The 17,197-nt window shown below is 38.4% G+C and overlaps 2 protein-coding genes across 2 annotated transcripts; both read right to left on the bottom strand.

Moving 5' to 3' along the window:
• Positions 1–1,685: 1,685 nt before the first annotated feature.
• LOC121504077 (blue-sensitive opsin-like) lies at positions 1,686–5,816 on the bottom strand. Its single transcript, XM_041778687.1, has 6 exons — positions 5,438–5,816; positions 4,839–5,007; positions 4,511–4,676; positions 4,172–4,411; positions 3,456–3,458; positions 1,686–1,790 (listed from the first exon to the last, which is right to left on the bottom strand). The coding sequence occupies exons 1-6, from the start codon at positions 5,814–5,816 to the stop codon at positions 1,686–1,688; spliced, it is 1,062 nt and encodes a 353-aa protein (XP_041634621.1).
• A 4,876-nt stretch (positions 5,817–10,692) lies between these two features.
• LOC121504695 (blue-sensitive opsin-like) lies at positions 10,693–14,674 on the bottom strand. Its single transcript, XM_041779717.1, has 5 exons — positions 14,296–14,674; positions 13,523–13,691; positions 13,195–13,360; positions 12,843–13,082; positions 10,693–10,797 (listed from the first exon to the last, which is right to left on the bottom strand). Exons 1-5 carry the CDS (start codon positions 14,672–14,674, stop codon positions 10,693–10,695), a joined length of 1,059 nt encoding a protein of 352 aa, XP_041635651.1.
• Positions 14,675–17,197: the final 2,523 nt, after the last annotated feature.

Consider the following 17,197-nt stretch of genomic DNA (forward strand, 5'->3'; position numbering starts at 1 on the left):
TCTGTAGATTCAAGATCATCTCAGTGGTTCCTTAAGTGGGCTGTGGGTGTCATAATAGGGAGGCTGCAGTAAGGCAAGCAACACCAGCTGAAGAAGAAGAGGAGCAGTTCATTGATGTCACCTCAGATTCAACAGTACTACTGGAGTTCAAGTCCAAGACATTGTCTGCATTTTGGATTGGAGAGGAAAAGGTGTAACCACTGCTTTGCAGTAGAGCCCTGGCCACACTCCTCCCGTTTGCAGCATCCCACCAGTGTGAGAAAGCTTTTTCTGCCGTTTCCTCTACCAAGACAAAATACGTATCAAAGATGAACACTGACAATGAACTGAGAGTGGCACTCTCACTACTGTACCCAGGACACAAGAAGATCTGTAGCACAAAACAAGCCCATACTAGTCTCTGAAATAATTGCAGGACTGGAAGTAAATTAAAATGCTGGAAAAATCATGTCTGCTAGTGTGTTTGTCTTACATTTATATATTTTACATGCTGGTTTGTACGGTGAGGGGTAGGAGTGCATGAAAATAGTTTAATCAGCAGAAAAAGTTTGGGAACCACTGGGTTATTGACTCACACCAGAGCAAAGCATTTTCTTCTCTTAGTTAAGAGAGAATTTCATGCAGACTTCATCTAAAGTCAAATATCTGATCAGAGGGCCTCACAACAGCTTGCATTACAGTTTTGGTAACTATCAATCAAATGCAGTGACTGTCAGATGAATTCTGTACTCCAAATTAGATACATTTTTCGAACACATTCACAGCCATTCTTATGCACTTCATGTGTTCGCTGGTCAGTTAACTCAGAACTACAATAGTTTAGTGGTGGAGGAGAGAATTCCTGACATAGGCTGGCTACATACTGCAATTTTAGGTGTGATACAACACCCACAACATCAGCCAGTGAAAGGAAGATGTTGGTACGTTTATATAATTCACAAGCATAAATACAACTAAATCTTCTCAGCCAGGATTTTTTACCCCTCCTTATTTGTTTCTTTTAAATCTTGTGTTTCTGGAGTTACCACTGTGAGGCCACTGTTACAAACAGCAGGTGTTTGGTCCTGTGGCCTGGCCCAATCATAAAGTGTGTGTGTTTGGAGGATTATAATATCAACAATTGGTTAAAACATTCTTTATGCGGTCTCAGTGATCTCCCATGTTTTCAGAATTAAGATTTTGGAAAACTACTGTGAAGCCAGACTTAAAAGTAGACATTTTAAATGAACAGCCTGGTAAAACCAAAAGTCATCACTGTTATCATTTATTTATTCTTTTGTTTTTGTTTTTTTTTTTACATTTTTTGTTTGCATTTAACTCCTAATCTGTAAGAAATACATCATTACACTAGCATATTATGACAGTTCAATCAGTCTATAACTACTCTATCGACTCTGTCCATCTCTCACTTTCTGCATCTCCCTCCATCCCCTCACATCCCAACACAGTCTCTGCAGATGAGTCCAATACTGCTCAAAGTCTTGTAAGTTTTTTTTGTTTTTTTAAGTTTTTTTCCATGCCACTGTAACTTTACTAAATTTAATTCAGAGCTGTGCTCATGGTGGATTTATGTTGAGTCCATAGAGTAAAGAGTACAAAGACCGTCCCTTTCTGGAAAGTGCCCTGAGGTAACCTTTGTTAGGTATTAAGAAATCCAGACTGATAGAAAATGAAATGCCATCGTCCTAAGCAGGTCCGACTTTGGAAACCTCAGTGACTGATGATGTAGCCGAGGAATCCTCATCATCGCTGGCGCTCATTCCCAGCATCTTCTTTAAACATACACGGAACTGACAGGGGGAGAAATGAGTACATTTAATGCTTTGTAGAAGTCTTTGTATTATAATATCTCTGGTGTTTGCCCAAAACCTTCTTTATCCATTTTTCATGATGAATTTTATTTTTCATAAATCAGTGCTATTGGTCACTCTTTACATCTGTATGTGGGTTTTTAAACATTTTATACTGGTAAAAACTACCAAAAAGATACTAACTGTCACCATTCAATGAGCAATTATTTAGTTTTTTTTGTTCCGTCTTCTTTATTTCCTTTTTCCAATTGATGATCCTTTACATCTAGCAATTAAAAATGTCAAAAAAGACTGACTTTGACCATTCATTGTTAAATTACTTGAAAAATAAAGCTTTTTTTTAATTATCTGAAGAGTGGAAATTTTGGAGACAGGAGGTTTTGTCCCAACACCAGTGATATGCAAGTGAAATACATCGACCAATCATGTTCACTGATTGGTGACAACAAACACATTTTTAGTTTTAAGTGAACAGTGCTCAATCATTGTTAGTATTTTTTGTCATTGTGCTCAAACTATTTGACAATCATCCCTAAATCTGCAGTTTTCCCATAATGCCATTTGCACCATGAGTGAAGCTGCTGACAAAGCTAGAGAGTTCTTGACTGTGAGGACTAACCATAACATGCCATGGATGTTATTGAACTCTGTGGAAGAGGACAAACTGAACCTCCCAGTATCAGTGTATGACTGAAAAGTTGGACATTGTTTAAAAAATGAATTGTGGTTACATTAAAATCTAACACAGCTATTTTCAGTTCTATATCCTGAATTGATAGGATGGATTTTTTTAGGTACTCAATTGCTTTTATTTTAATTTTTTTGTAAATTCATTGATAATCTTTCCTTAAGCCTGATGTACACTGTGTGATTTTCCTGCGATTCAGCTCACTTTCTGATGCACCCTGCTATGATAAAGGAAATAAACGAGCGGGAAATATTCCTATCTGCAGGCCTGCAGCTCACAGACAGTGATAATGTTTGTATGTGTGGGATAGAGAGAGATAGTGGGAGAGGGATAGAGAACAAGAGAGATGGGGGGGGGGTGAATGGAGACACTTCTACCTGAGTGTGGGAGTCTTTGAAAAAGGAAACACCATGGGTTTCTGTCACAGTCCGTCCCGATTTCAGTCACACAGTGTGAGTTCTCAGGTTGTGCACGACCGTCGGATCATACAGTGTGAGCACACAACCTCTGCGCGATGGTTGTGCGTCATAAACGATTGAGTCGCACAGTGTGAGATGACATTCTGGCACAACCGTGGTACAGTTGGCTTGAAATTGCACTGTGTACACCCGGCTTAAATCTGCAGGTTCTTTCCAGAATGCCTTTGAGCATTTGGCACTTTTGCATCATGAGTGAAGTTACTGACTCAGTTAGAGGAGTCATGACAGTAGCGAGCAACCACAACACATATAATAACTGTCCAAGACTGAAGTACGTGATAAAAATAAGGGAAAATTGTAGTTGATGTGGAACATGTATCTTGAAAACATATTGAAAAATGGTGTTTTGAGTTGGATAAAAACAGATTTTTTTAATGTTGAAAAGTTTCTAAATTGTTGTTTAACTTAAAAGGTGAAGTTAACCAAACATACATGAACATGTAAAACTGAGTTATATCCCTTAAAATGGCACAGTACCTGCTACTAAACAAAAAGTTTGAAGTTACGTAAAATTTTAATGTAATAGGTCAACTCTGTTTTTGTTCTACTAACTCATTAGGATTGTAAATTATATATTTTAACTTAAATCTACTCAAATTTGGATTTCAACTTCTAAAAAAATGCAACATACTCAGTTTCAACAAATATCAGTGATGTCTGGCCAAACCCTCATATCTTCATTTTACATGATTGTTTTTTTCTTTGTTTGTTTGTTTGTTTTAATAAATCAGTGCCATTGGTCACCATTTACATCTGCCTGTGGGTTTTAACCAATTCTAAAGCAAAGATGCGGTCTATGACCATTCAACATTTAATCAACTGAAAAATACAGTGTTTATTTTCTAAAAAGTGGTAATTTTGGTGATACAAGGTTTTAGCCAGATGCCAGCAGTATGTTTAACTTGTTTGGTTTTGCAGTGTAGTGTTTCCATTGGCTTCCAAAGTCCATTGGCCTTTTTTAACAAGGCAAAATGAATTAAGATATTTTATTGTTTTATTTATTGGCTTATCATTTACGTTGTCATTTGAATTAAGTCGTTAAAAATAAAAACATCAATGATTTTTTTTCTGACAAATTAATACATAAAATCAACACAGGAGCCCTGCCTAGATGTGAAACCAGAAGTATAAAACATTTGAGCACAGGCTTAAACTTGTTGAAGTTTTTATGCACACTGGGCACTGACACTCACCTGTTTGTTGAGGAGGATGTAGATCATTGGGTTGTAAACTGTGGAGGCTTTAGACATACAGGAGGGTATGGTTGCCAGTCTCAGGTCAAACGCCTGCCCACGGTTGTTGACAACCCAAACAGCAAAAATGGCGTAGGGCGCCCAGCAGAACAGGAAACCAATCACCATGACAACCACCATCCTGGTCACCTCTCTTTCTGCCTTCTGGGTGGACGCAGATTCAGCTTGGGCCTTTGCGGCCTGTCCATGGAGGAGAGGCATTTAAATATTAGAGGTCTGCTGGAAACATTGGTGTAGCAATTTATTATAAAAACTGATGATATGGAATAAAGTGCCCACCGATTTCAGCACAAAGAGCAGCTGTGAGTAGCAGAAACAGATGACAGAGAAGGGAACTGCAAAGCAGAAGCCAAACAGGAAGTACACATAGGACTCATTGTTGTACTTGTTGTTGGCTGTATACCAGTCTGGTCCACAGGAGCACTGAAAGCCCTCTGGGATATACCTGCAGAGACGGATAAGAAATCTGAATTTAACAAGAAATTTAAGAATTAACTGTGAAAATCAACTGTTGAGGAAGTTGTCTGAAAAGTGTTATTTCCTGAGAATAATTCTGTACCAATGTAAACATTGAAAAAATCCATTGTGTGGTTTCAAAGACACTGACCTACTCCAACCAAACAGAGGAGGAGCTGAGGCGGCCAATGCAAAGAACCAGGTTGCTGCGCAGCATGCTAAAGCGTGTTGAGACTTGAAGGCAAAGTTTCCAAGTGGCTTGCAGACAACAAGCCACCTCTCAAACGCTATTACAGACAGAGACCACAGACTCACCATACCTGGAACAAGACAGAAAAGCGTATTTAGATCATGTGATGTGTGCTAAATCTTCATCTACTAAATGGACATTGCAGGAGAAATCCTTTTCTGTCATTTTTTTGTCTCTTGTTCTGCTAAATGTCTACCTAGAGGTTCAAAACACATCTATTTATATCAGCCTGTGCATTTAAGGCTGAAAAAAACGAATCAAAAAGCTCAAAAAGGAACTAAAGTCATTGGAGTTGCAAGGTGATTTATCTGGGCTGGAAGACTAAAGAAAAAAACAATTTTTGGTCAAGATGATTGATTATAGAAACAAATATCTGTCCTGAATAACACATCTTTGTGTTTTACATGATGCTGACAGCTAAACAGCGTAGTGTCACATCATGTGAACACATGTCAGCATGGTTCAGAAAATAATCCATTCCAATATATTAAGCTCCTCACCACCCAGTGTTGCTGCAAATCCCTCAATCTTGCAGGCAAGTGGACCAAGAATGAAGTATCTTTGGGAGAAGCTGATGAAGCAGGTGAAAGACCCAATACAGGCAACAATGAGGTTAGACACAGCCAAGTTCACCAGGATGTAGTTGAGATGAGACCGAAGCTTCTTATATTGAACAGTACATGCTATAGTGAGGCCATTAATGGTTGTTCCGATCGTAAATATGAAGAACATAAAAATGGACATTGCATAAAAAATAGCCACGTTCCCTAAGTGATCTTGGGGAACAAGGAATGGGCTCAGCGCAGTGATGTTGTTGGTATCCAGAGGGATGGGAATGTAGAAGTCCTCAGGGAGCTCCATTTGGCGATTTCCTCTCATTTCTGTCTGCTGGAGTCTCAAAGATAATTTAAAAACCTTTTAAAAATATGATAGAATTATGTTATTAGAACTACACCAGTAATTTCTATCTAGCTAGAACTGATGCTGAGGAACTTGTTTGGTACTGTCCTCTGACAGTCTCTTTCCAGTGAAGAGTTACTCCTGCATTTATAGGAAACTTAAATATTACTGGGGCTCAACTTAAATGGCTCAAGGAGATTTAAAGCTTTAGTTCACTACCCACACATGATTGTTCGAAGAACAAGGAAGGGATTTAACAGTTTGGGGCACACCCTGAACCTAATTTTAATTTTGTAAACATGATGGACTCCAATAGCAGCCCCCACCACCTTCTTGATAAGCATTTAGCGTCAGCACTGGCACACGAGAGCTCATTAAACCCTAATCTAATGTGTAAGAGGCCTGTGTTAACGGACTACATAACATGATCATGATGTGATGTTGATGTCAATCAGTCTGAATGCATCTGGGCTTTAGTAATCCAGTTTGTGCAGGCAGCATATGCCTGAAATGCAAGGAGGAACCACCTGAGTTTGCATGTGTTTTGTATGGCTTACCACTGATTACCATGAATAGTGCAGTTGGTTCCAGGAAACAGACTGGCTGGCTTCCCCCTGTGGTGGGGGAGCTAGTTATCCACTTTAACTATCCCCATGGCAGGTGCCATGTGATTGTCCAAGTTAAGTACAAACAGAATGAGGTGAAACTGAAGCGCTGGTTCACTAAGAGGCGGAATGGAAAATTGATCAATTGGGTGGACAACACAGTAATAAATGGCGCATCAAGGACAGACATGCACGGGATCCCAAAAGAATACAGCTGTGGATGGTTGAACAACTTACCTTGGACCATGAGGAAAAGGCAATGTTTAGCAGTAACAATCAACCTCAAGTTTGCACTGCAGCCAAAGGTAAGACAAGACAAGGAGGCAACACAGCCAGGTTGAGCACCACAGTGCTAGGGTGCACTCACACGAGGCTATCTACACCATGCCTGTGCATGTTTGAGCTTGAAGTCTAAACTGATTGACCAGTGCGAGCGTGCCATTCCACACACGGGCACGCACACTTCCATGGCCCTGGCACGGTGGCACAAATGCAAATCATCATCACCATCAACCTTTATTTAAATCTCAAGGATCATTGATGTTCCCCTCATTTACAATGATGTAGAGTTACCAAATTATGACAATGAAAAAAAAAAAAGATAAATATATAAAAATACCACTAGCTTCGTCTAGACTTTTTGTCTCAGGTCAAAATGACCAGCAGTCCTCAACAATTCCAGCCATTTAGAACAACTCCCACATAAATCTAAAACTCTCTGAAACAGCTTCAAGTCTGCACTAAAACGACACTGGGGACACATTTTTAATTCCAAAACTAACACAAAACTGAGGCAGTAGAAACCGAGCAACAGTAAACCTGAGTAACTGTTAGCCTGTTATTACAGCCTGGTAAACACATACATATGACCAGACCTTGGAAATGGCTGGACAAAGACTTTTGAGGTTTAAACACACAAAATAAAAGCTGTGAGCTTTTCCTTACACACTTGCATTCAATTACACAATATACGATAACGTTTTAATACACACACAACAGTTAGCTCCACATTTGCACCGTTAGCCTGTTAGCATTAGCCACTACCATAACTTAGCAGCTTACAACAGCCAAATACCACCTTCTACTGACAACAATGAATCAAATAACTAATACTATAATAAATCACTAGTGCTCTGTTAGCTAGACACCACATTAAAACTGAAAAATAAAAAACGAGTCTTACCTTCAGTTGTCCACTATTAGTCCTCACGATGCTACAACTGTAACCTCAGCTAATGTAGTAAATCCAAACATCGTGGTTTATTGGTTTATATGTGATTCTGTTGAATACAGTCCCACTTTTTCTGAGAATTGGTCATAGGTAGTTAATCACTGTCATTGACAAGACAGCAGCTTTTTGACCAATAGAAAAACATACCTACCCTACCCTACGTTAACTCCTACTGCGTAACGTCAGGTAGACTAGCTGTCATGCTACAAAGCTAGTCAATTTAGAGCTCCAGGAAGGAAAAAGCTTTCTTCAGGTAATAAATACATTGCATTTTTGACACACTTCAAGTGTCTATTTTCAGTATATTCCAACATACAATATCATATTAACTGGCAAACACTATTGGTGCCTACAAGGTGGACATAGCACTGTTACAACCACCTACGTGAGGCAAACACCAGTGACATGTAAATAAACAGACTGTCCAGGAGGGACAGATTATACCTTGTTCAAAACTGTTAATTTAAGCTTAGACCACAAATATTTTACTCTCCTACGCAACCTTTTGTTTGTTTACTGGTATTCATTAAATACTCTTTATTTAAAGTCTTAGTTTATTTTTGGAAATTGCTATTTTATCGACTGAAGCACTTTCTATAGTGTCCAAAAAATCACATACTATGAGCTCATACATGTGAGTTTGGGCCGAAATTTAAGTGTCTCTATTTGGAGGATTGAAGATACGGTCACTCTAGGGACAGGTTAAGGCTACCAAAAGTTACAAGTAAAAAACCTGACATAAAGCTAAAAGAGCTATGTTAGCTATGAAATTAATATAGCTAAAGCTAATGAATGAAGCCATGTTGGCTACGTTAGCTAGTAACGAGTAAGTTATGAAGCTACATAAGTGATATGGCTAAAGCTAAAGCAAACAAAGCCATCTTAGCTGTGCTAATATATATATATACACACACACATATATATACATATATATAGTTTTTTTTTACATTTAGAGGTAGAAAGCAAAATCATTAGCATCATATCTTATTTAGGGTAAGATAGAGCTGTACATAAGTGTTACCCAGTTCTATATGGAGAAGACATTGTTCCATAATGAGTGGAGAACATTTCTATAAGGAATGAAAAACTGCTCTGAGAGGGCTAAATATAACACTGTACTGAGTCAACTGCTGTAGAGTTGGTTTTATTTTGTTCATTGTGGAATAGGCCTACATAATCACCATTTAGAGTAAAATAAAAACACTTTTCAGAGTAAAAACAACTCTGAAAACTTTTCTTTGTGAGCAGAGTAAATTTCTTCAAATAGACTGGGATCAAATGCTATATTTTTCAGAGTAAAATTTAATTCAATTTGAGTAAAATTTACTCAGGTAAAACGGGCTAGATCCTTAATGCCGTGAGCAACTGTCTATGCTCCTGATGTATGTCATTGAAAGTGTCCGCTAATTGACATTGTGACAAATAGGAGGAACCAGAGCTGAATTTTAAGTGTTTCTGCAAAGGGTCTAAATACTTATGTCAATTTGAATTTTCAGTTTTTCATTTTTGATAAATTTGAGGAAAAAAAATCTAAAATTCTGTTTTCACTTTGTCATGATGGGGTACTGATTGTAGATTAATGGGAAAAACAAAGCATTTTCTCGATTGTAGCTTCAGGCTCTCGGGGTCTAAATACTTATGTCCATGTGATATTTCAGTTTTTCATTTTTTAATACATTTGCACACAAAAATCTAAAAATCCATTCTCACTTTGTCATGATGGGGTACTGAGTGTAGATTAATGAGATTTTTTTTTTTTTTACTGTAGCAAAAGGCTGCAACATAAGAAAATTGGAAAAAGTGAAGGGGGTCTGAAAGCTTTATGAATGCACTATATATGTTTTTTTTTTACAAGATTAATTTTTAGGCTGTTCATGCCTTTATTACATAGAGGAGGACAGTCGATAGAGTCGGAAACGGGAGAGAGAATGGGGAGAGACATGCAGTGAAGGGCGACAGGCTGGATTCGAACCTGGGCCGCCCGCTTACATGGGTAGAGCCTTAGACTGCTAGGCTATCTGTGTGCCCCAAATATATATTTAAATAAAATGAAATGAATATCAACATAGAGACTTGTGTGGGGGTGACACAGAAGAAAGCTGCTAATTATGTTGAATTAACCTTCTGAAGTTTATGGTATGCACGCATCTAAACACTTCACGTGCCAATTACATTCTTCAAACTGTCAGGAATTATTAGACAAATGCCATTATGTGAAATTCTACGGCAATTTTTCCTTTTACGGATATCAGTAGAAGGCTAAATAAAAATTTCAGTTCAGAAAAAAGAGAAGTGTCTGGCTATTGTTTGAGTTATCAGGTATAAGTGGTTAATCTTAAAACTGTATGTCAACTTCATTCACCACATTTCCACTTTTTTCTTGTCATTTGGACTTTATTCTCCAAGTGCACATCATTATTTCTTCCTTCACCTCTGGCTCTGATCCTCCTCTGTAGTTTCATGATCATCTCAGTGGTTCCTAAAGTGGGCCGTGGGCCCATGTTTTTAGAATTAAGATTTGGGTAAACTACTGTGGAGCCATACATAAAACACATTTTAAATGAACAGCCTGGTAAAAACCAAAAGTCATCACTGTTATCATTTATTCATTCTTTTTTTTTTTTTTTTTACATTTTTTGTTTGCATTTATCTCCTAATCTGTAAGAAATACATCATTACACTAGCATATTATGACAGTTCAATCAGTCTATAACTACTCTATCGACTCTGTCCATCTCTCTCTTTCTGCATCTCCCTCCATCCCCTCACATCCCAACACAGTCTCTGCAGATGAGTCCAATACTGCTCAAAGTCTTATAAGTTTTTTTTTTTTTTAGTTTTTTCCATGCCACTGTTACTTTACTAAATTTAATTCAGAGCTGTGCTCATGGTGGATTTATGTTGAGTCCATAGAGTAAAGAGTACAAAGACCGTCCCTTTCTGGAAAGTGTCCTGAGGTAACCTTTGTTAGGAATTAGGAAGACTGATCCCGATTGATAGACAATGAAATGCCATCGTTCTAAGCAGGTCCGACTTTGGAAACCTCAGTGACTGATGATGTAGTCGAGGAATCCTCATCGTCGCTGGCGCTCATTCCCAGCATCTTCTTTAAACATACACGGAACTGACAGGGGAGAAATGAGTACATTTAATGCTTTGTAGAAGTCTTTCTATTATTAAATCACTGACATTGGCCCAAAACCTCCTATATCCATTTCTCATGATGAATTTTATTTGTCATAAATCAATGCTATTTTGACACTCTTTACATCTGTCAGTGAGTTTTTCCACATTTTAAACTGGTAAAACCTATCAAAAAGATACTGACTGTCACCAGTCAGTGTGTAATTATTTTTTGTGGGTTTTTCTCATTCCCCCGAAAAATGGTGATTTTGGAGATATAACAGCCCCATTTTTAAGAAATATATGTATTTTTCACAAATCAGTGCTATTGGTTATGCTTTACATCTATCATTGGGGTTTACATTTTTTAAAGCAATTTAAAGTGTCAAAAAACAGACTGCCTTCGACCATTCATTGTTAAATTACTTGAAAAATAGTGTTTTTTCATTCTCTAAAGAGTGGTGATTTTGGAGGTAGGTGGTTTTAGCCTGACACCAGTGATATGCAAGTGAAATACATCGACCATTCATGTTCACTGTATTGAAACACCAGCTTGAAATTAATGTAATTCTGTATTTATCTCCCTTTAAATTATTAATTTTTATTTGCATTTGATATCAAAAACATAAATGTTAGTATTATAAATGATCATGAGCTCAGTATTTTCTTCCTTTCTTTTATTTATTAGGAATAAAATTATTAAATCAAGAATATCTGATCATTTGTTCCAATCTGGCTCTTTAGCAATGACAATTAAATTAACATGTCCCTCTCCGTAACCAAAGTTGCCCACTCCTGATAAAAAATCCATATCAAAAGAGAATTGAATTGCTTGATTTTAGAATTGAACTTGAGCATATTGACCAGGGGTGTCCACATTTTTTCACCAAGAATCATCATACAGTGATTGGGCCATTGTACAGGATTCTACAATGGCCAAGCAGATTTAACTGGACGAGTCCCTTGTCCAATGAAATCACAAGTCCCAAGAGGGCAAATGTCAGCTCATCCCAACATTCAGCACAAAACAAAAACAAACTGCATGAAGCCGCAGTGATGTGCTTGAAGGTGATTCGTGGGACAGGCTATGTAAATCACACAATGGTGAAGAAAATGGAGCAAAGGAGCAAAACTACACTGTAAAACCAAATAGTCAAGGGTTGTCGAAAAAATGAGTTGTGTTAGGTTAAAAATTCAAAATAGCTATTTCAACTCTACTTTTCTGAGTTAAGGAATTTTGTCATTGTACTTAAATTAATTGACAATCATCCCTAAATCTGCACATTTCCTAGTTTTCCCAGATCCTTTTGTGCAGTAGACACTTTTGCACCATGAGTGAATCTGACAAAGTAAGAGATGCCTTGACTGTGAGGTCCAACCTTAACATTCCATGGATGTTACTGAACTCTGTGGAAGAGGACAAAATGAACCTTTCAGTCTTACAGTGTAAGACTGAAAAGTTGGACGCTATATAGGAATTAGTTGCGTTAACATTAAAATCTAACACAGCTATTTTAGTTCTATTTCCCGAATTGATAGGATGTATTTTCTTAAGTACTCAATTACTTGAAGTATTTTTGTAAATGCTGTCAAATTCTTTGACAATCTTTCCTTAGTCTGAGGGTTTTTCCCACAATGCCTTTGGGCATTAGGCACTTTTGCACCATGGTTGAAGTCACTAACTCAGTTACAGAAGTACTGAAAGTAGGGAGTAACCACAATATACATACATAAATGTACAAGACTAAAGAAAGTGATAGAAATAAGGGAAAATTTGTATTGAGTTGAATATAATACTCTCTCCAGCCATGGAGTATTCATGTCAGTCACTATGTTGTGTCAAAAACTAAAACTAAGGAATATTGTCCCCAATTCTATTTCATTTTAGTTAGTTTTGTAAGCACACAGTACAGTTTTAGTTAGTTTCCCTTTGCTTTGTAATGCTCAGTTTTTTTATTCAGTTTCCGTTAACTAAAACGATTTTAGTTTAAGTTACTGAGATAGTTTTAGTTAACTATAATAACCTTGCTGGGCACTGACACTCACCTGTTTGTTGAGTAGGATGTAGATCATTGGGTTGTAAACTGTGGAGGATTTAGACATACAGGAGGGTATGGTTGCCAGTCTCAGGTCAAACGGCTGCCCACGGTTGTTGACAACCCAAACAGCAAAAATGGCGTAGGGTGCCCAGCAGAACAGGAAACCAATCACCATGATTACCACCATCCTGGTCACCTCTCTTTCTGCCTTCTGGGTGGACGCAGATTCAGCTTGGGCCTTTGCTGCCTGTCAATGGAGGAGAAGCATTTAAATATTAGAGGTCTGCTGGAAACATTGGTGTGGGCCATAAAAGCAGCAATTTATTATAAAAACTGATGATATGGAATAAAGTGCCCACCGATTTCAGCACGAAGAGCAGCTGTGAGTAGCAGAAACAGATGACAGAGAAGGGAAATGCAAAGCAGAAGCCAAACAGGAAGTACACATAGGACTCATTGTTGTACTTGTTGTTGGCTGTATACCAGTCTGGTCCACAGGAGCACTGAAAGCCCTCTGGGATATACCTGCAGAGATGGATAAGAAATCTGAATTTAACAAGAAATTTAAGAGTTAAGTATGAAAATCAACTGTTGAGGAAGTTGTCTGAAAAGTGTTATTTCCTGAGAATAATTCTGTACCAATGTAAACATTGAAAAAATCCATTGTGTGGTTTCAAAGACACTGACCTACTCCAACCAAACAGAGGAGGAGCTGAGGCGGCCAATGCAAAGAACCAGGTTGCTGCGCAGCATGCTAAAGCGTGTTGAGGCTTGAAGGCAAAGTTTCCAAGTGGCTTGCAGACAACAAGCCACCTCTCAAACGCTATTACAGACAGAGACCACAGACTCACCATACCTGGAACAAGACAGAAAAGCATATTTAGATCATGTGATGTGTGCTAAATATTCATCTACTAAATGGACATTGCAGGAGAAACCCTTTGCTGTCATTTTTTTGTCTCTTGTTCTGCTAAATGTCTACCTAGAGGTTCAAAATACATCTATTTATATCACAGAGAGCTCTGCAAAGCTTCCTCAGATGTTCCTCTAAGGTACTGTAGTCAGATTTACAATTAAACACTTTGAGTAAAATTCTCTTCTGCCTGTGCATTTAAGGCTAAAAAAACTAATCAAAAAGCTCTAAAAGGAACCAGAGTCATTGGAGTTGCAAAGTGATTTCTCTGGGCTGGAAAACTGAAAAAACAATTTCTGGTCAAGATGATTGATTATAGAAACATATAATATCTATTTTTAATAACACATCTTTGTGTTTTACATAATGCTGACAGCTAAACAGTGTAGTGTCACATCATGTGAACACATGTCAGCATGGTTCACAAAATAATCCATGGCAAGAAAAGAAAAAAAAACTGGCACAGATTTATGAATATATAAATGAAACATTTCTGAATGCATGAAGCCTCCCCTTTGTTGTGATGAAAAAATATCAAGCTCCTCACCACCCAACGTTGCTGCAAATCCCTCAATCTTGCAGGCAAGTGGACCAAGAATGAAGTATCTTTGGGAGAAGCTGATGAAGCAGGTGAAAGACCCGATACAGGCAACAATGAGGTTAGACACAGCCAAGTTCACCAGGATGTAGTTGAGATGAGACCGCAGCTTCTTATATTGAACAGTACATGCTATAGTGAGGCCATTAATGGTTGTTCCGACCGTAAATATGAAGAACATATAAACGGACATCGCATAAAAAATAGCCGGATTCCCTAAGTGATCTTGGGGAACAAGGAATGGGCTCAGCGCAGTGATGTTGTTGGTATCCAGAGGGATAGGAATGTAGAAGTCCTCGGGGAGCTCCATTTGGCGATTTCCTCTCATTTCTGTCTGCTGGAGTCTCAAGAATAGTTTCAACACCCTTTAAAAAGATGATAGAATTATGTTATTAGAACTACACCAGTAATTTCTATCTAGCTAGAACTGATGCTGAGGAACTTGTTTGGTACTGTCCTCTGACAGTCTCTTTCCAGTGGACAATTACTCCTGCATTTATAGGAAACTAAAATATTACTGGGGCTCAACTTAACTGGCTCAAGGAGATTTAAAGCTTTAGTTCACTACCCATCCCTAATTGTTTGAAGGACAAGGAAGGGATTTAATGGTTTGGGCGCATCCCAAACCTAATTGTGGCTTTGCAAACATGATGGACTCTCATGGCAGCACCCACCACCTTGCTGTTAAGCATGTAGCATCAGCACTGGCACACGAGAGCTCATTAAACCCTAATCTAATGTGTAAGAGGCCTGTGTTAACGGACAACATAATATGATCATGATGTGATGTTGATGTCAGGTTAATTGTATCTGGGCTTTAGTAATCCAGTTTGTGCAGGCAGCATATGCCTGAAATGCAAGGAGGAACCACCTGAGTTTGCATGTTACCTGTTTATGTATGGCTCCCCACTGATTACCATGACCAGTGCAGATGGTTCCAGGAAACAGACCGGCTGGCTTCCCCTTGAAGTGGGGAGCTAGTTATCCACTTGAATCATCCTTGTGGCAAGTGCCATGTGATTGTCCAAGTTAAGTACAAACAGAACAAGGTGAAATTGAAGCGATGGTTCTCGATTGAATGGAAAATTGACCAATTGGTTGGACAACACAGTAATAAATGGCACAGCAAGGACAGACAAGCGCAGGATCCCAAAAGAATACAGCTGTGGATGGTTGAACAGCTTACCTTGGACCATCAGAAAAAGGTAATGTATGGTAGTAACAATCAACCACAAGTTTGTACTGCAGCCAAAGGTAAGACAAGACAAGGAGGCAACATAGCCAGGTTGAGCACCACAGTGCTAGGGAGCACTCACACGAGGCTATCTATACAGTGTCTGTGCACGGTTGAGCATGAAGTCTAAATTGACTGACCAGTTCGAGTGCGTTATTACAGCCTGGTAAACACATACACATGACCAGACCATGGAAATGACTGCACAAAGATTTTTGAGGTTTAAACACACAAAATAAAAGCTGTGAGCTTTTCCTTACACACTTGTATTCAGTTACACAATATACAATAACGTTTTAACACACACACAACAGTTAGCTTCACATTAGCACCATTAGCCTGTTAGCATTAGCTGCTACCATAACTTAGCAGCTTACAACAGCCAAATACCATCCTCTACTGACACCAACGAATCAAATAACTAATATAATAACCCATGAGTGCTCTATTAAATAGACACCAGATTAAAACTCAAAAATGAAAAAAAAAGAATCTTACCGTAAGTTGTTCAATATTAGTCCCCATGATGTTATAACTGTAACCTCTGCTAAAGCAGTAAACTTGGGAATAGTCCCATAAAGACAAAAACTCCATGTCGGATAGTTCGGTCCAGTCCTCCTCTCATCAGTGGCTTATCTTTCATTGCTGCTGCTTATTAGCCAGAAAACCCTGACTACTAACAACCAGCTCGGAAGAAGAGAGATGGAGCCCTCACTATCAACCCCCATGGCGGTCTGCATGACATGATTCTGTGATGTTCCACTTTATCTGACAATTGGTCATAGGTAGTTAATCATTGTCGTTGCCAAGACAGCGGCTATTTGACCAATAGAAAAACATACCTACTCTATGTTAAAGCTCTGCTGTGTAACGTCAGGTAGACTAGCTGCCGTGCTAGTCAATGTAGAGCCCCAGGAGAGGAATGAACTTTCTTCAGGTAATGAATACATTGCATTTTGGACACACTTTAAGTGTCTATCTTCAGTACATTTCAACATACAATATCATATTACCTGGCAAACACAAATGGTGCAGACAAGCTGGACATAGCACTGTTACAACCACTTAAGTGAGGCAAACACCTCTACTCTGACACACAACCCTTTTCTGTGCCCATGCTTTCAGAATTAAGATTCGGAAAACTACTGTAAAGCCAGACTTAAAAGTAGACATTTTAAATGAACAGCCTGGTAAAACCAAAAGTCATCACTGTTATCATTTATTTATTCTTTTGTTTTGTTTTTTTTTTTACATTTTTTGTTTGCATTTAACTCCTAATCTGTAAGAAATACATCATTACACTAGCATATAATGACAGTTCAATCAGTCTATAACTACTCTATCGACTCTGTCCATCTCTCTCTTTCTGCATCTCCCTCCATCCCCTCACATCCCAACACAGTCTCTGCAGATGAGTCCAGTACTGCTCAAAGTCTTATAATTGTTTTTTTTTTTTTTCCATGCCGCTGTTACTTTACTAAATTTAATTCAGAGCTGTGCTCATGGTGGATTTATGTTGAGTCCATAGAGTAAAGAGTACAAAGACCGTCCCTTTCTGGAAAGTGCCCTGAGGTAATCTTTGTTAGGAATTAGGAAGACTGATCCAGACTGATAGAC

This window comes from Cheilinus undulatus, linkage group 3, assembly GCF_018320785.1.
Source record: "Cheilinus undulatus linkage group 3, ASM1832078v1, whole genome shotgun sequence".
Classification (NCBI taxonomy): domain Eukaryota; kingdom Metazoa; phylum Chordata; class Actinopteri; order Labriformes; family Labridae; genus Cheilinus; species Cheilinus undulatus.